This window comes from Eubalaena glacialis, chromosome 7 (assembly GCF_028564815.1).
Source record: "Eubalaena glacialis isolate mEubGla1 chromosome 7, mEubGla1.1.hap2.+ XY, whole genome shotgun sequence".
In the NCBI taxonomy this organism is placed as follows: domain Eukaryota; kingdom Metazoa; phylum Chordata; class Mammalia; order Artiodactyla; family Balaenidae; genus Eubalaena; species Eubalaena glacialis.
In genome coordinates this window covers 36,504,631-36,528,719 of record NC_083722.1, presented here as the reverse complement: position 1 = coordinate 36,528,719, position 24,089 = coordinate 36,504,631, and the positions used below count along the sequence as shown (strand labels likewise).

Genomic DNA, 24,089 nt, shown 5'->3' with positions numbered 1-24,089 from the left:
AGAGTGAAGTAAGTCAGAAAGAGAAAAACAAATACTGTATGCTAACACATATATGTGGAATCTAAAAAAAAAAAAAAAGGTTCTGAAGAACCTAAGGGCAGGACAGGAATAAAGACGCAGACATAGAGAATGGACTTGAGGACACGGGGAGGGGGAAGGGTAAGCTGGGATGAAGTGAGAGAGTGGCATGGACTTATATATACACTACCAAATGTAAAATAGCTACTGGGAAGCAGCCACATAGCACAGGGAGATCAGCTCGGTGCTTTGTGACCACCTAGAGGGGTGGGATAAGGAGGGTGGGAGGGAGACACAAGAGGGAGGAGATATGAGGATATATGTATATGTATAGCTGATTCACTTTGTTATACAGCAGAAACTAACACACCATTGTAAAGCAATTATACTCCCATAAAGATGTTTAAAAAATTATAATATACATATCTAAAAAAGTACAATGTTTGCTGCAGACTTTTGGCAGGTACTAATGATCATGGTAAAGAAATTCTCTTCTAGTCTTAGTTTGCTGAGAGTTCTTAATATTATTCAGTGTTGAATGTTATTTGTACTTTTAACTTTCTTTGAAAAGGTGCAAATAATGAGGTTCTAAAAGAAGAAAGTAACGTTTCTATACTCTGTGAACTTTTCTGATTGCAGGTACTTATTGAGAGTGAGCAGATGAGAAAAGAAGCTGATGACTCAGGTCCTCTCACTGAATTGGAACACTGGAAACGCATGTCAGCCAAATTCAATTATATCATTGAACAGATTAAAGGGCCAAGTTGTAAAGCTGTTATAAATGTGCTTAATGTTGCACACTCCAAACTCTTAAAGGTAAAAGGCCTTGTATTTTAAAGTTTACTTCAGAACAACCAACTGGAAAATTACCCTTCTTGAACTGCTTCTTCGCATCATATACTTCGCATCATGTATTTAGAAGTGTTGAAACTTTGAGTAAGGCTTTCTCATGTACCATCGTTACTTCCAGAAGAGGAAAAGGGAGTATAGAAATGAAAATTTATTTCTCAATATTTCACACACCAATTTTGACAGTACTACTATAGGGTGATTGCTATTTATTTTTTAATTGTTTTTGAAATTGTAAATCAATACAGGCTTATTGAATTAGAGAACTATATAGAAAGTCAAAAGCAAAAATGTCCTCTATCTTACATCTCATCCCCACTATTCCATCTCCTTTCCTAGAGGTCATATTTATTAACAGTTTAGCTTGATTCTCTCCAGGTCCTTTTCTGTTTCTTCCTTAAAAAAAAAAATATATATATATATATATATTTGTTTTGTGTTTCTAAATTTTTAAAATTACGTGGCATCATACTCTATTTTTCTTTAACTCCCTGGTCCCCCCAACAGCATATCTTGGAGAGTTATACCTATCAGATCAGGCTATTTCGTTTTCCATAATGTCAATGCATCAGGTTTTATTTAATCATTTTCTTGTTTTTAGACAAATTGTTTCCTTTTTTTCAACAATCTTGAGATATAATTCACATATTACTCATTTCTGCCATTTAAGGAGCAAAATTCAGTGGTTTTTAGTACATTCACAGAGTTGTGCAACCATCACCACAATCAATTTTAGAACATTTTATCACCTCAAAAAGAAACCTTGTACTCTTTAGCTATCACCTCCCATCTCCATCTGTCTCCTTCCGCTCATTCTAGCCCTAAGTAACCACCAATCCACTTTTTATCTCTATAGATTTGCTTGTTTTGGACATTTCATATAAATGGAATCATATAATATGTGGTCTTTTGTTACTGGTTTCTTTCACTTGGCATAATGTTTTCAAGGTTTATCCATGTTGTAGTATGTATCAGTAATTATTCCTTTTCACAGCTGAATAATATTCCATTTTATAGATAACACCACATTTTGTTTATCAGTTTATGGATATTTGCATTATCTCTACTTTTTGGCTATTATAAATAATGCTGCTGTGAACATTCTTGTACAAGTTCTCGTGTGGACATATGTTGTCATTTTTCTTGTATACACCTGGGAGTGGAATTTCTGACTCAAATGGTAACTCTGTGTTTAACTTCTGGAGGAAAATTGTTCCTTTTCTATGTGTTCACAAACATTACTACAGTTAAAGCCTCTGCGTGCCTACAAGCAAGTATTTCCCTAGGGTGTATACTCCACAACTTTGTTAATACTTATTATCAGTTAAAAATTTTTGTTTGCCTGTCCAACATGTGGAAAATGGCTGGTTGTATTTTGCCTTTTCCTTATTAATAATGAAGTTGAGCATCTTTTAAAGTTTATTTGCTATTTGCATTTATTCTCCTGTGAATTGTTTGTTTATATCTTTCCCTCATTCAGAAAGTTTCAGATATTGTTTTGTTCTGATTCTAGTAGTCCTTTATTACTATGGCTATTAATCAGTTGTTATATATGGTGGATGAGGCAAACCGCCATGGTCCCTGAGCATCTCTGCACATTATTGCTGGATATGAAAAGTACACTTTGCTGATGGGAATATTTTCTTTCCTGAAGACCCAGAATAATGTAATGTCACTTTTCTAACCTAGAAAAGTCACTCCAGGTAGAAGCAGGTCTGGTTTAAGCCAACAGACAGAATGTTAATTATAAACAGAATGAGTCTTCAGTTTTAGTAAGTCACTTAAGGTTTTTATAATAACTTTAAGTCTTAAATAATCTAAGAAAAAGATATATCAATCACATTTAAGTATCTGCTCCTTTAGTATATGTATGATTAGGGAAGACAGCTTGAATTTCATGATTAAACCTTAGCACAGTGATATATTTGGATGTTTCATAGGACTCTTATACTTTCTTTTCTTAGAATTGGCGTGATTTGGATGCAAGAATCACAGATACAGCAAATGAGTCAAAAGATAATGTCAGATATTTGTACACTCTAGAAAAAGTATGTCAGCCTCTCTATAACTATGATCTAGTAAGTATTCTTTTTAAAGTGTAGTTTAAAAAATTAACGCATACACTTTGTTATAAAGCAGAAACTAACACATCATTGTAAAGCAATTATACTCCAATAAAGATGTTAAAAAAAATAAAATAAAAATTAGCACATAAAATCAATTTAATATGTGTGTATTGGGAAAAACATATTGCAGAAAAGTTATTTAAAAGATATCTTTTCCTATTATATATCTGTAATGAATTATGAACTATATTTATTATTTTAACCTACATTTAAATATATAGCATTATCATAACTATGACCTCATTTGTGAATTGAGCAAGACAAATATATTAGTTATTCATTGCTTCATAACAAATTACCCCAGAACAGAGTGGCTTAAAACAATAAGCATTTATCATATCACAGTTTCTGTAGGTCAGGAATTCAGGGACGGCGTAGCTGAGTACCTCTGCTTCAGGGTCTCTCATGAGGCTGCAGTCAAGCTGCTGTCTTGGGATGTGGTCTCTTCTGAAGGGGAGGCTGACTGGGGAGGGTCCACTTCTATTGCACACCACATGGACCTTTGCACAGGACAACTCGCTTCCCCTAGAGTGAGTGACCCAAGAGTGAGCAAGAGAAAGTGCCCAACTAGCATTACGCTGATACCAAAGCCAGACAAAAACACCTCAAGAAAATAAAATTACAGGTCAATATTCCTGATGAATATAGACGCAGAAATTCTCAACAAAACAGTGGCAGACCAAATTCCACGGCACATTAAAAGGATCACACACTAAGATCAAGGGGGATTTACTCCTGGGATGCAAAGATGGTTCAACATATGCAAATGGATAAATGTGATACACCACATTAATAGAATGAAAGATAAAAATCATATGATTATTTCAATAGAAGCAGAAAAAGCATTTGACAAAATACAACATCCTTTCATGATAAAATCTCTCAATAAATTGAGTATAGAAGGAATGTACCTCAACATAATAAAGAATACATATCCTTTAAAAATTGTATAAATAAACATGCAAAAAAGAGAATGTATATGAATATTATAACATCTCTGTACTTTTAAAATATATTTAAAGCTTTTCACTATAAAAAGTAAACTTGGAAGAAAGATATAATGCTTTTTGCTGTTACCAAGACCTATAAATTTTAAGGTATACTAATTTCAACTTCTTGATTCAAAAGACTTATTTAAATTCATATAATTTTCAAATCTTTTAGTTTTGGTTTTAGTTCTTTTCATCCTAGTAATTTAAAAAACTTTGTTCAATTCCTCTAACGATGCATGTACTTTATTATTATTGTTATCATTGAGCTTTTTACATTCCCTGATGTAGGAATGTTTCTAACATTATCTTTTGAAATTAGAGAAGTACTGTTAGTATTAAGTCTTATAATTTCTTCCCTCTCATATACCAACTATTTCTGTAGTTTCAAAAATTCTTTTCTTCTCATTTTCTTTATTCTCCTTAAAATAAACCAGAAGTTGCTGTTTAGTTTGTAACTGTCAGTTGAGCAGGAAAAGTGTAGAGGACTCATGCTTCCATTTCTTGTTGATAAAATTTTATGAATTTTGTGTTTCATGTTTCATTTTATCATCTTGGTATTGTGCTGTAGGCATATCGACTAATATATTTTATGCATAAAATGTCCGAACACTATGTATAGATAAGAACTGTGCACTCAAGGAGCTACTATTATAAATAATGATGTTTAAAATTCAGATGAAGGGCATTTCCCCGGTGGGCCCATTTCATACTGTCCCCAAGCCTTTTTCATTCTTTGTAGAGTTGCCTTATTGAGGGTGGAAGGGACTCCTTCTAGGCATATTTTTATTAGAATCTTTTTGGTCTACAGATAACACATATAATATGAATTCTGACATACAGGGTTAACTACAAAGTGACGATACTAATTTCCATAAGCCACATAAAATTGATTTCATTATGTCATGGTTATACCTCATACCTAGGACATATAGTACACTCATCAGTAGTTGTTCTTCCTGGCTTATTTATTCCACCACTATTAAAAAATCTTTTTATATATTTTAAATTGTCCTAGCAATTAAAAGGCTAGCTCCTTGAGGGTGGGAATGCCATTGACCTTCTGTTGTTCTTCCATGGTGATTTATGATTTACATCAAGGTTAAAAGCAGGATCTCAAAATCTCAGGCACATAGCTGCGGTTATGCTACAGCTCTAGGACCTTGGACAAGGTACTTAACTTCTCTACATCTGTATTTTCTCATTTGCAAAATGGGAATAATCTTAACACTTTATTTTATAGATTCTAAGACTCTTTTTTTTTCACATTTTAACATCTCTGTATTCAGAGCACAACTTACAGTCAGTCAGATTTTATGAATCATTGTGAACGTGACTTGACACCATCTGAGATTATTAGTTCTTTCCTTGTGGGGGAAGGAAAGAACTAATGTTTGTTTTGTTTTTGGTACCATGGGTGTGAATTCAGACTACAGTGAGTGAGCACCAGCTTGTGGAACAGATTCTCAGGATATTTTATTTTCCATCCCTCCCCAAGGAGCAGGATTGGGACAGGTAGGCTTTGTTCCTGTCTTTTTCTCCATGGCTTGTTAATTTCATGCATAGTTTGGTGGCTTAGTTTTTTGTAGGAGTTAGATTCCCCATCTTGAGCATTTTTTTCCCTTCCTCAGTAGAATGTAAAGCAGTGGTGCAGTCTTACAATCAGTGATGTTTTAGATCTGATGAAATCAAACCTACCTTAAATGGTCATTGTTGGGACTTCCCTGGTAGTGCAGTGGATAAGACTCCACGCTCCCAATGCAGGGGGCTGGGGTTCGATGCCTGGTCAGGGAACTAGATCCCACATGCATGCTGCAACTAAGAGTTCGCATGCTGCAACTAAGACCCAGTGCAACCAAATAAATAAATAAATATTTTAAAAAATGGTCATTGTCAACATAAATTAAGATAATATGTGAAGCTCTTCACCTTGTGCCTGGCGCATAGTAATCATTCAATATACATTAGCAGTAGTTTGATATCTCGGATGCACTTGCTCTGCTTGCTCTATGCTGTTCTACTTGATGGCTCTAGGCTGTTCTACTTGTTTCACTTCTTTGTATGTGTCATTTCCACCCTGCCTTGACCTCCTCCAGGATAGTTTCCTTATATTTGGAATTCTCCCAACATTCTCAGAACTTCGTGGTACTTAGTAAGTTTGCTGAAAGGTGAATTGAGTTGAATAATGAGGAAGTGAGTTCTAGTCTGATTTCTGTTTCTAATTAGCTTTCTGGCCATACATTAGTCACTTTACCCTTTAAGATATCAGTTTCTTCATCCTTAAAAAGAGCAAGTTAAGCTATTAATACTTAAAATCACTTTCACCTCCAAAATTTTATCTTTAAATAAAATTTTAAGTTTACATGTACAGAAAAGTTGCAGTGATAGTACAGAATTCTTTTCATCTAATTTCTCCTGTTAACATCTTGCATTACCTTGGTACATTTGTCAAAACTCATGTCCTTTCTCTGTTTCAGTATCCAGTCAAGGATACCACATTGCTTTTAGTAAAATTTGACTTTTAAGATTAAAATGTTACACTGTTTTATGTATGTTTAGAGTTTTGAATATTACAGGGTATGGGTTATTAAAAATATAAATGTATGCTTAATATATTTCAATTTTAGGTTTCCATGGCACATGGAATACAAAATTTGATAAATGCCATCAAAATGATTCACAGTGTGTCAAGGTATTATAATACTTCGGAGAGAATGACCTCATTGTTTATCAAGGTAAGTTTCCAAGGGAAGAAATCACATTGTAACCCTGTGAAAAAGTTAACAATGCTTTCTGTCTGAGCCAGGGAAGGGAATTGGGAACTTTGGGTGCCTCTCAGAGTTCTGGATTTTCATATTTACTGGAAAAGAAAAGAAAGGCATGCCTGGAGTCAGTTGTACTTAATTGAAGGGGGGCCTTTCGTTTGTCAGAGGTAAACCCCCAGGTTTTTGTTTAAAAGTAACTGATGATTTTCTAATTTATTTGTTCCAAATAGTTTTGCATAAGAGCTAAGAATTGTGCCTAGACTGTTACAAGAAACAAAGAAGGACACTACATAATGATCAAGGGAAAAATAATGCTTCTTTAGCTACTCCCACCCACATGGTGGTTTATGTAAAATCTTCCCATTTAGTGCCATATGATTAATTATTTTAAATAATTGGAAAAATCATCCAAGAAACACAGGAGTAGAATTTACTTATAAATGATTCAAGCAGAACATAACAGTCACATTTCAACTTTCTTTTAGATCAAAGAATAGATTTAATCATTGTCTATGCCCAAGCAAGGCAAGAACCTTAGGATTCTTCCCTGTCACTTGTCTTCCTCCTTGCTACATGTTCCACATTGAGATTTCTAGTTCAGTATTATTGTTACTGTGTTTTCAATGTTATGAATCAACAAGTGATCAGACTAAAATCTAAGTATTGCTAGCTTTTTTGATCAACTCTGTTTTCTGATTTCCACATCTTCCTCTGCCTTGGATTTATTATTTCTTTTGCTGAAAAAAATTCTTCAGTAGTTCTGTGGTGAACCCCCTGAATTCCTGCATGTCTGAAAATCACTTCATTTTGTCTTAGCACTCAAACGTTAGTGTGAGATTCTTAAGTTCAATATAATTTTTTCCTGGAACTGTGAAGATACTGTTGTATACTATCTACAATTGTTGATAAGAAATTTGATGCTAATCTGATTGTTTTTCCTTTGTGGGAAAACTATTTTATTCTCCCAGGAAACTTTTAGGATTTTTTCTTCATTCTTGAACTCCTAAAATTTCAAAGTGATGTGGTTCTTTTTACATTTATCTTGTTCTATACTTGCTGGGTTGTTTCATTCCCAAGACTTTCCTCTCTCTTCATTCCTGGGAAGTTTTTCTGTTTACCTCTGATTATTTCTTATCCACCTATTCAATTTATTCTCTCCCCTTGAATCTAAAATCCATGTTCCTTAACTTTTTTTTTTTTTTGGTCCATCTTTGTCCTTTGACCTTTCAGCTCACTCATTGACTGTTCATTTATGTCTCAATTGCTGGTTGGTGCATCAAAAAAAATTTCAATTTCCGAGTTCTTTAGTTGTTTTCTTTCATGATGTAAAAATCCTCTCATATCTTTCTTATAAACTTAGTTAATAAAAGATATTTTAAAAGATTTTACATATATCTTTTCTGTATTTTCTCTCTTTGTTGAATTTAATGCTTCTGTTACCATGTTTGTTTTCTTCAATTGCTTGGTGATTCTTGGTTGTCTGCCCATCTTTGTGTTTGAGACTCCTGATTTGCCTCCCTGTTCTGTTTATTTTGTCTGTCTCTTGTGAGTAAGGAGCATAACTTACTGTTGGGAGGGGAGTGGGAATAGCTTTTTCTCTGATATGTCCTCCTGGGGGTGCAATAGCTACCTGGGCCACACTTCTCGAAGACTGTGGTCCACACTCATACCTTTTCCCTTTCAGCATATGTCACTGTTGCCTGCTGTACAAGTTACCCTAAATTCGGTGTTCAGGGTTACAACTGAGGGTTACCTCACATTGTCTCCCATCTTGAAAAATTTCCATAACTGTTCTACCTTCAAGTAACCTTCTCCAGAACCGGGTTCTGGCTTTCTCTAGTCTTTTTTTTTTTTTCTCTGTTGATTTGGTACTGTGTGCTTTCCATATTTTAGGAATTCTCCAAAATTTCTGTGTGTCAGCCTGCCATCTTGGTTTAACTTCCAGACCATTTAAATGGCTGTCTTGCTTTTTTTTTTTCCTTCTTTATTTTGGGGAATGTGAGAGGTGGTTAACTTAATATTTAGTTTGCATGTTGAAGGATGGAGAAGAATCACAGTTGGACTGGATCAAGACCTAATTAGAGGAGAACTAGACAAAGAGAAAATATAGTTGACTTTGAAATTGATGACCTCAGTGACGTAGACTTAAATACAGTAGGTAAATGTGACTTTGGGTTTTCTTTGTTTTACCTGGAATGTATATTTCTTTGTTTTTTATATTCTGTAATTAATTCATTCCATAAGGTTTCTATTTATCATATTTTTATGCCTGTGATTTAAAAAACTTAAATTTTATTTCTTTCTCTACCTATAGTTATTTTGGACTTATATTTATTTTAGGTAACAAATCAAATGGTGACAGCATGTAAAGCATATATTACTGATGGGGGAACTAACCATGTATGGGATCAGGAAATACCAGTCGTACTAAAGAAAATTCAGGTTTGTATAAGTATTTTTATTTTCATAAAGTAAAGCTTTTACCATCTGGCCCAATTTTGCTTACTTTTTTCATTGACAAAGCATGTTAACTTTGAAAAAACATTGTACAGAGTAGCATGAGCATATAAAAAGAACTTCATTAAAATTATCTACTTCCCTTTATGCTTAGTGCTCCTGTTAGGGCATAATTTAATCCTCATCTTGTCCATGGCTGCCTGTATCAGACACCTCTCATGTGCCATTTCATATGCTCTGGCCCCCATCTTTTACTCCAGCCCCTGTTAATTTCATTTTCTTGCCTTTTTGCATTGGTTAGGATTGCCATGCATCCTTAAATAGACCTGGTGATAGTTGGCATCTGATTCTGATCTTCTTTTGGAAGAAAATGCTTCTAACATTTCCTCATTTAGTTTGATGCTTTAATACATCATTGACTAGATTCAAGGAAGTTTTATTCCTAGTTTTAATACTAGGAGATATTATTAAAAGTTATGAATGGGTTTTGAAAAAAATTTTTCAGCACATATTTTTTGAGGAGCTTATAAGATTTTTCTCCTCAGTCTATTAATGTTATAGATGACATTTTTAGGTTTTCTAAAATGAAACTATTCTAATATCCCTAGGATAAACTCAACTTAGTCATGGTGTAATTATCTTTTTAAAAACATTCTTAAATTCACTTTGCTACAATTTTCTTTAGGGTTTTTTGCAACTATATTCATGAGAGAGATAGCCTGTAATTTTTCCTTTCGCATAGTGTCCTTGTCAGTGTTTCTGGCACTAAGGTCTCAGAATGAGTACGACTGGAGGAGGGGAAGGAAGTACTCCCCTCTTTTCTGGCCTCTAGAAGAGTTTGTAGAAAATCAAAGCGATCTGTTATTTTGAAAGTCTGAAAGAAATGGCCATACCAGCAAGTCTCCATCTGGAAGTGGTTATTGGCTTTCTTCATGTGCTGGTTCCTGGGCTTTGTAGAGCCTAGGTGGGAGGCTGGGACTGTTGAGGTAGAGCAAGAAAGGATGCTCAGTGCCCTCCACCTAGGACGTGAACTGCCGTGCTCGCAGGGTTGGCCCTGAGCGCTCTCATCACCACTCTCTGACCTCTGGAACTGGAGGATAAGAAAGAGTTGTCAGAGGAAACAGAAGATGAGGAATTGCAGTTAGGATAGTTTGTCTTCCTGAAAACACTTGATCTCAATGACTGGAAGAACCAGAATCATTATGCAGTTCTTGGATTTGTTCATGTAAAGTACAAAGTTATGCAGAGAGAGACCAAAGCAGCACATAAAGCAGTGGTTCTAAACAATACCAAAAGCAGCTGGTGAATCAGTTAAAGAAGGAGATAATGACAACTTCACTTGCATAACTAAAACTTATGAAATGTCTGAGTCAGTGAAAAAAGGAGAAATTAACAGTGTAGATCTTGCTTTTGATAACTCAGTTCCTTTGAAAAGTGAAGCAAAGGACAATTTCTTCTAAGTGTTTTCCCAAGTGTTTGAAATGTGTTACAGGTGGTAAAAAAGAAAAAGTTCCTAAACTTGGTGATATGAATTCATCATTTGACGACGCAGAAGCATTTTATTCCTGCTGGCATAATTTTTATTATTGGAGAGAATTTTCTTATTTAAATGAAGGAAAAAAAAGCAGAATGTCATGATGAAAGGAGAGAGATTGAAAAGCAGAACAGAGCAACACGGGCACAAAGAAAAAAGAAGAATTGAACTGAATGTTAGTTGATAATGCATATAACTGTGATGCAAGAATTTTAAAAATTCAAAGAAAAAGAAAAAGCCAAGAAAGAAACAGAGAAAAAAGCAAAAGCAGAAGGAAAATTGAAGAAGAAAGAAACTAAAGAAAAACAGAGATGAGGTGAATTAGGAGCTGCTTGGATAGCTAAGGAGAAAGAGGAAGTTAGACAAAAGGCATTACCGGCAAGGAAGAAAAAGGATAACCAGGAAAAAAAGCCATTAAGAGGGAAAGGCAATATCAAATCATTATGTTGTACACCTGAAACTAATATAATGTTATATGTCAATTATATAAGAAAAGAGAAAGGTAGCAAAAACTTCAAAGTTCATGGAAGACCTGGAATTACTTTCCTGATGATGAGATAAAGCTGGTTAAAATGATGGAGGAAGTGGAAAAACTTTGCGGTAGGCTTGAACTTGCAAGCTTACTGTACTTAAATGAAACATTCACATCACCTACAAAAGAAATAGGGATTGCTGCTCTGCCAAAACAGAAGAAATTAATGAGCAAATTAGAAAAGAGAACGAGGAAATTGAGGCTTGTATGTGCCAAGTATCTAAGAATGCAGAGACATCAACTGTTGAAGGTGGAAATGGCAGTAAACATTGGTCAGAAGAGAATTGATCTGCAATTGCTAATTAAAACTGTGAGCCTCTTTCTTGCTGGGACACATTCAAGATGGGAAGTTATTGCCAAGTACATGAACACACATTCTACTTCTGGAAGTCAAAAGAACTGCCAAAGATTTTATTGGGAAAGAACCGTCTCCCAAAACTTGGCCCTTATCAAAAAGATAAGGAGTAGAGCCTCAAACTGTCAATATGACACCTCAGAACAATTTGAAAATCCATGTGCAGATTTCACCTCTTGACAACAGAAGAACAGAAGCTTTTGGAATGAGCTTTGAAAATGTATCCAGTAAATATACCTGAAAGATGTAGCATGTATCAGAATTTCATTTCGTTATGCCTGAGTAATATTCCATTGTATGGATATACCACATTTTGTTTATCCATTCAGCTTTTGATAGACATTTGGATTGTTACCACCTTCCGACTATTGCGAGTAATGCTGCTATGAACATTGCTGTTTAATGATCTCTTTGAGTCTCTGCTTTCAATTATTTTGGGTATATACCTAGAAGTGAAATTGCTGGATCATATGGCAGTTCTGTTTTTAACTTTTTGTGGAACCACCAAACTGTTTTCCCTAGCAGCTCTTCCATTTCACATTCTCACCAGCAATGCACAAGCATTCCAGTTTCTCCACACTGTGCCAATACTTGTTATTTTCTCTTTTTTTGGTAATACGTATCCTAATGCATATGAAATGGTATCTTATTGTGTTTTGATTTGTATGTCCCTAATGGCTAGTGATGGTTGAACATCTTTTCATGTGCTTATTGACCATTTGTATATCTTCTTTGGAGACATGTCTATTGAAATCCTTTACTCATTTTTGAACTGGGTTCTGTTTTTGTTGAGTTGGAGGAGTTCTTTATATATTCTAGATATTAATCCCTTATATATATGCTTTATAAATACATATTGCTTCATTTAAAAAAACTAGTTATTTGACTGTTCTTTCTATTTCTTCTTGAGACAGTTTTTGTAAGTTTATATTTTTGAGGAATTTCTTCAATTTTTCTAAAATTTGTAATTTATTGGCATAATGTTGATAATATTCTCTTACTAATCTTTGCCTTGTTATGTAATATGCCCCCTTATTCATTAACAATATTACTTATCTTCTCTGTTTTCTTAATCATTCTTGCTCACTCAATCCTCAGATTCAGAACAACCCATCCTCCTCCCAGGAGTTTATCACTTCTGTTTTTGTTGTTATTGTTATTTGCTGGATTCCATGTTTCCCTCTATAGTTTCTCCAGGGTTAATTTTGGGAGTGGGAGTGAGAAATCATTCCCCCCAAATTGACCAATTGGCAGAAACCAGGACTCTTGACATAGAACTTAGCAATTTATTCTCATAATTGTTTTAATATGCTTCAAGTCACTAGCCATTTACTTACTGAATTAGAAATGAAAGCTTGGTTTTCTGCATTCTAGTTTAACCCGCTTTCTACTACATCTGAAATTTTTCCAGGAAACTTTTACTGTATAGTTTTGGGGAATAATTTTCAGATGAGTTGGAGGAAGCAATGAGAAGAATTGTTATTCAGGATGTTATCTGTCCAACAGGAAGGAATTGGTTGGTGAAGAAGAAGTAATAGAAAGTAATTCCTATTAGATGGCATATTCCAGGAGGGTAGGGATCTTATCTGTACTCCTAGCAGCTCAAGGAGTTCCTAACATATGGTAGGCACCAATAAACTTTCTTTTTAAAAAAATATTTATTTATTTATTTATTTGGCTGCGCTGGCATCTTTGTTGGCACATGCGAGATCTTCATCGTGGCATGCTGGATCTTTTTAGTCGCAGCATGCAGGACCAGAGATCAAACCCGGGCCCCCTGCATTGGGAGCCTGGAGTCTTAACCACCGGGGAAGTCCTTAAACTTTTGTTTAATAAGTGAAAAATAATCAGTGACCTCAAAGAGAGTAATGATTTTGTTTTAGAGATTGAGAGGTGGGGAGGTGTATCATAGCTAGAAGTAGGTATGAGCCTAGTTATATAAGCCTGAATGTTTATAGGAATCACCTGGGAAACTGGTTGAAAATATGGATTCCTGAGTCTTACAGAAATTCTAATTTAGTGGCTGAGGTGGGCAGAATAAAGATGTCCACATCCTAATCCTTGGAATTTGTGAATATGTTATATTAAATGTCAAGGGGGAATTAAGGTTACAGGAGGAATTAAGGATGGGGAGATTATCCTGGATTATCTAAGTGGGACCAATGTAATCACAAAGGTCCTTATAGAGTGAAGAGGGAGATGGAAGAGTCAGAACCAGGGAGCTGGCATTATGTTAAAGATTTGACTGGCCATTGGTGGCTTTGAAAAAGTTTAACGTTATTTTTTTTTAAGATGGTTTGGTTAGCTGGACATGACAGTGAGTTCCTACTGGAGCCTAGTGACAATGTCCTCTTTTTTTAGCCTGGTTGAACTGACCTGGTATAGCTGTAGTCAAATATTAGGATTTCAGCAATGCACCCATCAAAGACTTTATGATCTCCTCGTGGAGAAATGACAGTTGGATGATAAATTAGTATTGCACAGTCTTAATGTTTTTTATACCTGTATGTGAATAATGCTGATTAAAAGATGCCAACTGACTGGATAGATAATTGAAAATAGACAGAATTGATACATAATTTTTGGCCTCCTGGGAGCTCTGATTAGCCATGAAAACGTGACAACAAATAGTGTATGTGGTAACTTTGATAAGGATAAGAGTTAAGGGAAATAATAATGAGAATAAAGAAGATGAGACTATATTGTAAAATAGAAAAAAAAACTGTATTGATTTTCACAGGCCTTTCAATGTGTGGGCAGAGAACTTGAATTTTTAATGTTAACAGCAGCAGCCCCTATTGAGGGGTTGATGTGATCAGTTTTGTGTGAGGATAGAATTTTTGAATTTTTCACTCATAAACAAGTGTCTCACTATGTATTATATACCTCTTTTACATCTCTCGTAGGACTGCATTTTTCTATTCAAGGAATATCAGACATCTTTCCACAAAACAAGGAAACAGATTTTAGAATCCTCAGGGGAAAAATCTTTTGAGGTTTCAGAAATGTATATATTTGGAAAATTTGAAGCTTTCTGCAAAAGACTGGAGAAGGTAAGCGTCGTGCAGCCACAGTTGCCACTACCAACCATACCTTTCCAGTTATTTCATACTTCATGTAGCATCATTGAGAATTATTTTTCCAGATCTCTTGTCTTACTATTGATCTGACTCATCCAATATTACTCATAGATTACTGCATTTTATTATAACTTATTTTTTCATTCCTAATTACTATCTTCTGCCAGTCGCACAAAAGCTATTGCAGACTTTCACTTCTCTTGAGACCTCAATTCTATCTTTACCTATAGAACTTGAACTTAAAGCCTCTGCTCTTAACCATTGTATCAGGCTGAGTAAAGGTGTGAGGTGACATATCTGCAGCATCTGGCAGAACCCAGTAGTTGTGTCATATCTGGATGTGTGAGCACCTTCTCTTTCTAGGCCAGTATATATGGTCTAAACATAGACATTGTATGGGCGATGTCTTTGCTGGGCGGATATGGGTTAGAAACTTCAGCACCTTTGATTCATTCATTGATTAGGACTGGCTGGAGAGGAGTGATGTTTTTCCAGGGGATACAGGGCAGCCCATATCAGAGGCTTCTTCTAGTCAACCTTTGCAAAGCCTACAAAGATATCATCTAGGTACCACCCTCCCTATGGCCCCACCATTCTGCCAACTCCCTAGGTCCTGATAACAGTTAGGAGTCTGCTCACCATTTGTTGGAAATTGGTGGGGGGCATTTCACAAGTTGAAGGGCATTTCCTATACATGCCAGGATAGGAAAATATGGGTGATGAACAAAACCAAGTTACTGAGTGGGGCTGTTTTTTGTTTGTTTCTTTAGCAGCTTTACTGAGATATAATTCACATACCATATAATGTATTCATTTAAAGTGTACAAGTCAATATTTTCCAATATATTCACAGGAATGTGCAACCGTACCACCATCTAATTTTAGAACATTTTCATTCCCACTAAAAGAAACACTGTGCCCATTAGCAGTGATACCCCATTCTCCCCTCTACCCAGCCCTAAGCAACTGCTAATCTACTTTCTGTTCTATAGATTTGCCTATTCTCGACATTTCATATAAACGGAATCATATAATATGTGGTCTTTTGTGACTGGCTTCTTTCACTTAGTATAATATTTTCAGGATTCATCTATGTTGTAGTATTCCTTTTTATTGCTGAATAATATTCCGTCATTTGGATATACCATATTTTCCTTATCCATTCATTTGTTGGTGGACATTTGGGTTTTTCTACTTTTTGGCTATTACGACTAATGCTGCTATGAATATATCTGTATGTGTTTTTGTGTGAACATATGTTGTCATTTCTTTTGAGTATATGCGTAGGAGTGGAATTGCTGGGTCAGATAATAACTCCATGTTTACCTTTTTTTTTTTTTAATTTTTATTTATTTATGGCTGTGTTGGGTCTTCGTCTCTGTGCGAGGGCTTTCTCCAGTTGTGGCAAGCGGAGGCCACTCTTCATCACGGTGCGCGGGCCTCTCACCATCGCGGCCTCCCCTGTTGCGGAGCACAGGCTCCAGACGCGCAGGCTCAGTAATTGTGGCTCACGGGCCCAGCTGCTCCGCAGCATGTGGGATCCTCCCAGACCAGGGCTTGAACCCGTGTCCCCTGCATTAGCAGGCAGATTCTCAACCACTGCGCCACCAGGGAAGCCCCCATGTTTACCTTTATTGAGGAAGTGCCAAACTGTTTTTCAAAGTAGTTGCATCATTTTATAGTCTCATAAGCAATGTATGAGGGTACCAATTTCTCTGTATCCTTGTAACACTTATTATCTGTCTTTTGAATTTAGCCATCCTAGTGGGTGTGAAGTGACATCTCATTGTAGTTTTGATTTGCATTTCCCTGATGACTAAGGGTGTTGAGCATCTTTTTAAATGCTTATTGTCCATTCATATTTCTTCTTTGGAGAAATTTCTATTTAAATTCTTTGCACATTTTAAATTTAGTTATTTGTGTTTTCGTAGTTCAGTTTATAAGAGTTCTTTATATATTCTGGGTCTTAAGTCCCTTATCAGATATGATTTTCAAATATTTTCTCTCTACAGGTTATCTTTTCACTTTCTTGATTGTGTTCTTTGAAGCAGGAAGTTTTGTTTTGTTTTGTTTTAATATTTATTTATTTATTTTGGCTGCACTGAGTCTTAGTTGCGGCTCGTGGGATCTTCGTTGCAGCATGCTGGCTCTTAGTTGCAGCATACGGACTTCTTAGTTGCGGCATACATGCGGGATCTAGTTCCCCGACCAGGAATCGAACCTGGGCCCCCCACACTGGGAGAGAGGAGTCTTGCCCACTGGACTGCCAGGGAATTCCCTGAAGCAGGAAGTTTTAAATTTTGATGAAGTCCAATTTAGCAAGTATTTCTTTTGTTGCTTGTGCTTTTGGTGCCGCATCTGGGAAGATGTTGTGTGAGGCTGTTTTGTGAACAGTGAGGATTTCTTGGGGACAAATGTCCAATTAGAATGATATTGGCATGGGTCAAATGAATAATAAGCCCCATTGGTCAGGACCTGTTCCACAGAAATGTTTAACATTTCTGAAACCATTAGAATGTAAACCTGGAGGTGAGTCCTGGTTACTGTTAATTTTTCTAGGAGCGAGGGCCCTTGCTAACTTGGGTGCAGTTTTACATTTGGTAGAGTTTCCGGGCTGGGCCTTAATTATTAGCCCGTGTGCAGTAAAGATCTTCGGTGGCAGGTCTAATGCTGGGCATAATGAACATCCATCTGTAAAGCAGCAGCCCAAGCATTCCTGATGCTAGAGGGAGTGGGTAATAATGGCCAGCTACATTAGCTACTCCCCCTGCCTTACCTCTGGAGAAGCCCTGCCTGTAGTCTTAAGGATACAACTTCATGCCACAAAAGTTCAGCAATCAGAGCCAATGCAGCACTCCCTAGGGGCCTTACTTGAAGTGCATCCTGGTTACTAGGTTATTCCAACTTGCCTGTGCTAAGAATTCCTTGGCTGACTGGCATCTCTCCCAGGTGTAATTGGTGGATGTTGGTGTCCAGATTCTTAAAGATGGGGCATAATAGTTACCCTGAAATGTGGCCAGAATTTTTATAATCCTCTAGAGATAGTTACTGAACTGCCTTGGTGGGCTTCCCCTGCTGAGTGGGCACAGCAGGGACCACTGTTGGACCACCCCTATGAGCTCTTAAATAGTTGAAGAGGAGAGACAGAAGGGCAGGCTAAGCCAGAGCCTGTTAGGGAAAGCTCAGATTCAGATGTCAGGATGACCAAGTGCGAAAGTCAAAGGACAATTAGGATTGAGCTTGGGGTTGGAGAACCAAGACCTCAGAGTTGGGCAGAGATGTTGGGGTTCTTTAAGGAACAAGTGAGGAGGAACGTGCTAGTGTGTCAGCTTAGGGTGCCTGAAATGCATCTTTTTTGGTAGGTGGAGACTTGGTGCATTGAGTGTTAGTCTGCCCTAAAGAACCAGAATTAAGTGTGTATAATATCCCTTATTTCTTCTTCCTGTTCCTGCCATGTAAATTTTGGTGAATATTGGTTTCCCAATATTGATTTGGTTTCCCAGAGCTCTGTCTTTAGTTTTCTTCTCACCCTGAACATTTGTGAGAGAGAAGCGAAGGAGTGGGAAGCTTTGAGCATTGTTTTCCAGAGCAGGAATCAAAATGGGGAATCACTGATGAATATTAAGGAACTGAGTAGCCTGTGGACATGAAAGACTTTTTTTTTTGGTGAAGTAGGTGGTGTTGGTACATTGAGATGGAGCCAGCTGTTTCTGAAATAAAGTTCATTGTGAGGATTTTCCAGGGTTCTTTAGGTGTCAGAAGTGACTATGGTCATCTTTCAGGATTGTGGGACCTTTCCTTTACCTGAATGTGGAATTATGCTAGTGTTACATATCAGAACTATGGTGAGGGCCAGAAAAATGGTAACACTTTTGAATCCAGTGATCCAGTGAAACGATTTTCAGAACATTCTCGAGAACAAAAAGCTGAAACTATTTAGACATCTGCAAGGGCTTTTACTCACTGTCCCTCACCACCCCACCTCCTCTTGGAAGACAAGGTGATCAGATTCTGAGAAAGGCTCTAAACTCTCTCTACTTATGGCAGAACATCTTCTGTCTTAAATAGTCTAAGAGTAGTAATGACTGGAACAGAGATTTGTCTTCTGTTTTATCTCCTCTGGTTGGTTTTACCTTAAATGATTCTAAAGCCTGTTTATTGGCTTGTTTTTTAAAAATCATTGATTCATTAAGAGTTAATTCTAGGGACGGGTGCTAATTTCTAACTTCTAAACTAAAGTAACACTTTTCTTTTTAAGATTACAGAAATGATAACTATTGTGCAAACATATTCAGCCTTGAGCAATTCTGCCATAGAGGGAATAGACATTATGGCAATAAAATTCAAAAATATATATCAAGGGGTTAAGAAAAAGCAGTATGATATTTTGGATCCAAGAAGGACAGAATTTGACATGGATTTCTTAGATTTCACGGCAAAAATCAAGGCTTTAGAGGTAAGTAATTATACATACTTTTGATTTAGTAAAGCTGAAATGTAATCAATAGTACTGAAATTCACATATTTACTATTTATTACAAATTACTCTTACAAATTGATCAAAAATATTTGCCAGCGTGAATAATTTTCTAACCAGTCCACAAAATGTTTTCTATCTTTTTTTTTTTAATGAAAAATGAGCTTATTCAATAAAAGATATCAGTAACTAACCAGAAGCCCAAAGGGCTTATTGTAGGTGGGTTTATTTTTAATGTGCATTAAAAAATATATTCGATTTTTGTTGTGCCAAGGACTAGTGTCACTTTTCCAGTGTAAGAGAGAGTTCGTAGGCCTTGTTCTTTGTTCAGTGTGAGAAGATTTGAGAGCAGATTAGGACGATGGAACACTCTTCCCTTGGCACTGCGATTTATGGCCGCATTCTCTCTGCAGCTTAGAGGATGACTCTGAAGAGACCCTCCTCCTGTCTGTCGTAGCTGAAGGGACACCAGAGGGATGAGACTGTAACAGGTTTCTTTCTCACCTTTTGGGCTAATGTGACTTCAGTTACTCTCTTACTGAAAACTGTTAACCCAGGTGTAGCCCCAGGGAATGGTCTCCTCTTTGCTGCAGAATGTCTTGGAGACACAGAGAGGGACAAGAATATACCCTGCCCACTTCCTGAGTCTTAAATCCTTGCCAAGAAGGTGAGGAAGATGATATATTTTTTCTCATTTATTTTTTTAAAGACTCTCTAAAAACTATATTACATGTAATTTGTGCAATATAAATTAAAAAGATCCTAAAATTCTAGCAACAACACTTTTTCTTTTTGACACAGATTTCCTTTCAGTTTTTGAAAGTTAGACTCTGATAGGAAGATATATTTTACTTTTTACTTTTAGTGTTTGGTTTTGGGAGTTATATCTTGATAGCAGTGGGAATTTGTGTTTTTTTAAAAACTTATTGCTTAAATTATTTTGATGATTCATTAATAAGATTATATGTTATAAAGCCTTTACTGTGGTCTTAGATACAAGTTTAGCTTTCAGTAAATTTAGAGGCCATATTAAGTTTTTAGTATTTAAAAAGATATGTCAGTGTTTTAACTTTTCTTCCTTTTCCAATGTTTGATTAATGGGTGTAGTATGTATTTGTAGACAGTACCAATATAATCTATAAGTGAAAGTAATTTGCGGAGTGCTTCAGTTCCATCAGTTGGGCACCAGGAGTTTGGAGTTCACTGCTCGGGATGGTGGGAGTCTTGGAAGAACATTTTCGGCTTCTTATTTCTCCTTAGCGTGACAAAGAGGTTTCTGAGAGCAGCAGTGTTAGAAAATGACACCTGTTCACCCTGGGTGTCTATAGTGTCATTACACTGCTCTACCGACATGCTAAGAAATCCTAAATCTCCCCAAAAAATGTACTTCGTAAGGGACTTTCACTCCTTTCATAAATTCTCTAGGTCAACATCCAATAAATAATGAGCGACAAATGCAAACCACATATATAATTTTAATTTTTTAGTAGCCACGTGCATAAAAGTAAAAAGAAGTAGGTGATGTTAATTTTAATGATATACTTTATTCAACCCAACACATTCAAAATATTATCATTTTAACATGTCACTAATAAAAACCATTATGAGATATTTTATATTCTTTTTTCATACTGTCTTTGAAGTTTTGTGTGTATTTTACATTTATAGCACATCTCACTTAGAAGTAGTGACATTTTAAGTGCTCAGTAGAAACATGTGGCCAGTGGCCACCATACCAGACAGTGCGGTTCTAGATGCTTAGATGGTAGATGTATTTAAGGCTCGTATTTTGATTCTGTAGGAGAATCATTCATTGTTGTTAAACAAACCTAATCTTCTCCTTAACTCAAAAAATCATTCAAACATTAATATTGCATTTCAGGTACAAATACAGGCATTTATGAGCAGTACTTTTGGAAAAATTTTGTCTTCTCAGCAGGCTCTTCAGCTGCTTCAAAGGTATTTATAATGCATTAAGCAGTATAGTTTCTAGGTGGGATAACTTTATATCTGAAAATAACAATTTCAATAAAATTTTGGAAATCTCTCCTATGTAAACTTTAAAACTTATAAACAGTAATCTTCCAATTACCATTAAATAGACTGGTGAAAATTGAAATATAGTATGATATTTTTCATTTTCATTTTTCATTGCATTTTTCTGTAGTGGAAAGTCTTTCAATAAGGAAATGATTTCACATTTTCCCCCAGCTATGTAATATGTTAAGGTTAATTTCGTAAGTGTTATTGGAAAGGGAACAAATAATGTTTAATTTTGCATACTGAAAGGATTTCTAACAGTGAAATTATCTAAGAGTAGTAGGTCCCCAAACTTTCTGTTTTCCCTCCTGAGTGCTTCTGCAGCTTCCTTTCCTTCTAGTCCTAACAGCGGTGCTCCCCTAAAGGGCAGGAAAGCCTGGATTAGAAGGATGGGCTGGACCAGAGGCCGTTTTCTTCCAGCTCAGGGAGGGCTCACTACCCATGTTAGGGACCGTTTTGAAATTCTCCCCTGAGAGCCAGTGGATCTGGGTTTGGGTCTGACTTTGGGTTTGGGTCTGACTTTCCCATCTCTCTAATGCTGGATCATACCTGTGAAACCTTACCTCATGAGACCATCATAAGAGTTGAAACAGACATAAAATGATTTTGATGAGTGACAGTACTTTACAAACAGATGGCAGTACCATTTTCTTGGCGATTTCTCTGTCTCTGTCTCTCTCTTTTTACCTATGGTATGCTGGTGTCAACTCATTTTATTATCAGAAAGTTATGGTTCTAGTACTTCCTATGCATAACTTAGTCTCTTAGTGGAAGAGACATTTGGCTGACAAAATCATTATATCATTATGCCTATTTGGGATGACGTGAGCAGTAATATTGGCAGGGGGACAGTCAATGAGCTCCCCTCCATCTTTGCTAAGCCAGCTCCCCACTCATCTTTCTAATCTCAGTTCAGATGTCACTTTTTCAGGGAAGTCTTTCTTGACTTCCCAGACTTGGCTGGGTTCCCCTGTTACATGCATTTCTGGCACCCTTGTAATTTAAATAATTATTTATGTCACCCCTGACCGATCTCTACCTTTTCCATAAGGTAATCATTGGCTCCAAGAGGGCTGGAACCACACCTGTCTTGTCCATCACTGTAACCTAGGGCAATGCATGAGGCCTGGTGTGAATATTTGTCAAATGAGTGAATGGATTTTTAGGATTGCAGCAATTCTTAAGTGTGTTTCTCATTTATTTTTAAATTACTCACCCTCAATTGCTTTTAGATTCCAAAAACTGAACATTCCCTGTCTTCAATTAGAAATAAACCACACCATTGAGCTTATTCTTCAGTATTATGTGGCTGAACTTGAAGCTACTAAGAAGGCAAGTATCATGTTTATAAATAGAATGGTACTTCAGTACAAAAAGAAAAAATATTCTGGAAGTATTTGCCATCATTATCTTGTGCCAAGCTTATCAGACAAATCCTCTCACTGCTGAGTATCTTTGATGCTCCTCTCTCTATGGGAGAAGGTGCTGACAGTGTGTGTCCCTGGGCAGCCAGATCACACCCCTTTGCTCTTAAGAACTGTCTTTTTATGACAGCATTCATGTATGCATGGGAAAGCCCGTTTAACTTAATATTTTTGGGTATCAAAATATGGGCTCTGGAGAATATTATGACAGATATAATGTAGCTGTGTGCTCCTGCTTTATTTTTTAATTTTTTTTTAAGATAAGAAGTGATTTATTAGAGCGTCCCTCATGGCGCGGTGGTTAAGAATCCGCCTGCCAGTGCAGGGGACACGGGTTCGAGCCCTGGTCTGGGAAGATCCCACATGCCGCGAACCACGCATGCAACTAAGCCTGTGTGCCACAACTACTGAGCCTGTGCTCTAGGGCCCGTGAGCCACAACTACTGCACCCACGTGCCACAACTACTGAAGCCCGCGCGCCTAGAGCCCGTGCTCCATAGCAAGAGAAGCCACCGCAATGAGAAGCCCGCCCACCACAACGAAGAGTAGCCCCCACTCACCGCCACTAGAGAAAGCCCGCGCGCAGCAACGAAGACCCAACACAGCCAAAAATAAAATAAATTTATAAAAAAGAAAAGAAGTGATTTATTAGAATAGGATGCTTGTGAGGCTTACAAGTGGGCGGGCCAGAGGGTGCCGCGCACAGAGAACTTAGTGGGCAACAGTTTTATAATTAAAGGAAAAGTTGGGAGTGGGAGAAGACCACCTTCTTCCTCATTTTTTTTTAAATTTTACTTTTTAAAAAAATTTTATTTATTGAGGTATAGTTGATTTACAATGTTGTATTAGTTTCAGGTGTACAGCAAAGTGAAACAGTTATACATATACATATATCCACTCTTTTTTTTTCTTGATTCTCTTCCCACATAGGCCACTACAGAGTACTGAGTAGAGTTCCCTGTGCTATACAGCAGGTTCTTATTAGTTATCTATTTTATATATAGTAGTGTGTATATGTCAACCCCAAGCTCCAGCTTTTGAATACATCCTTAAAATTGGGGATAAAAGGCAGAAAAAAAGTATACACGTAATGGGAAGTAAGGGTTAAGAGAGAATTAAGTGTCGTATATTGTAATCATCATAGTTTTTGAGCCTCAGGTTGATATCTCTGGAGTGCATTTACATATTTATTGACTACCTCTTGTGTATAAAACATGTGAATAATGGTAAAACATCAATACAAATATAGCTGTATATATTTTTGCCTTTTCCATTGTATTGAATTTCAAACATTAATGCCAAACCTTTAATTACAGCTTTATCATTCTCAAAAAGATGACCCACCTCTTGCCCGCAACATGCCTCCTATAGCAGGAAAGATCCTTTGGGTGAGGCAGCTCTATCGCCGGATAAGTGAGCCCATCAACTATTTTTTTGTAAGCC

At 36.5% G+C, this 24,089-nt stretch overlaps 1 protein-coding gene and 1 pseudogene across 1 annotated transcript in view; both read left to right on the top strand.

Annotated features, from left to right (window-relative positions):
* The window catches only part of DNAH8 (dynein axonemal heavy chain 8), a 310,762-nt gene that overhangs the window by 7,314 nt on the left and 279,359 nt on the right, over positions 1–24,089 (top strand). Inside the window, exons 4-12 of the mRNA XM_061195092.1 lie at positions 658–834; positions 2,832–2,945; positions 6,610–6,717; positions 9,088–9,189; positions 14,532–14,678; positions 18,964–19,161; positions 21,065–21,141; positions 22,455–22,554; positions 23,963–24,082. Of these exons, the coding sequence (XP_061051075.1) occupies positions 658–834; positions 2,832–2,945; positions 6,610–6,717; positions 9,088–9,189; positions 14,532–14,678; positions 18,964–19,161; positions 21,065–21,141; positions 22,455–22,554; positions 23,963–24,082 (1,143 nt within the window). The remainder of the gene's footprint in view (positions 1–657; positions 835–2,831; positions 2,946–6,609; positions 6,718–9,087; positions 9,190–14,531; positions 14,679–18,963; positions 19,162–21,064; positions 21,142–22,454; positions 22,555–23,962; positions 24,083–24,089) is intronic.
* Positions 10,286–13,160, top strand: LOC133094891 (dnaJ homolog subfamily C member 2-like; annotated as a pseudogene).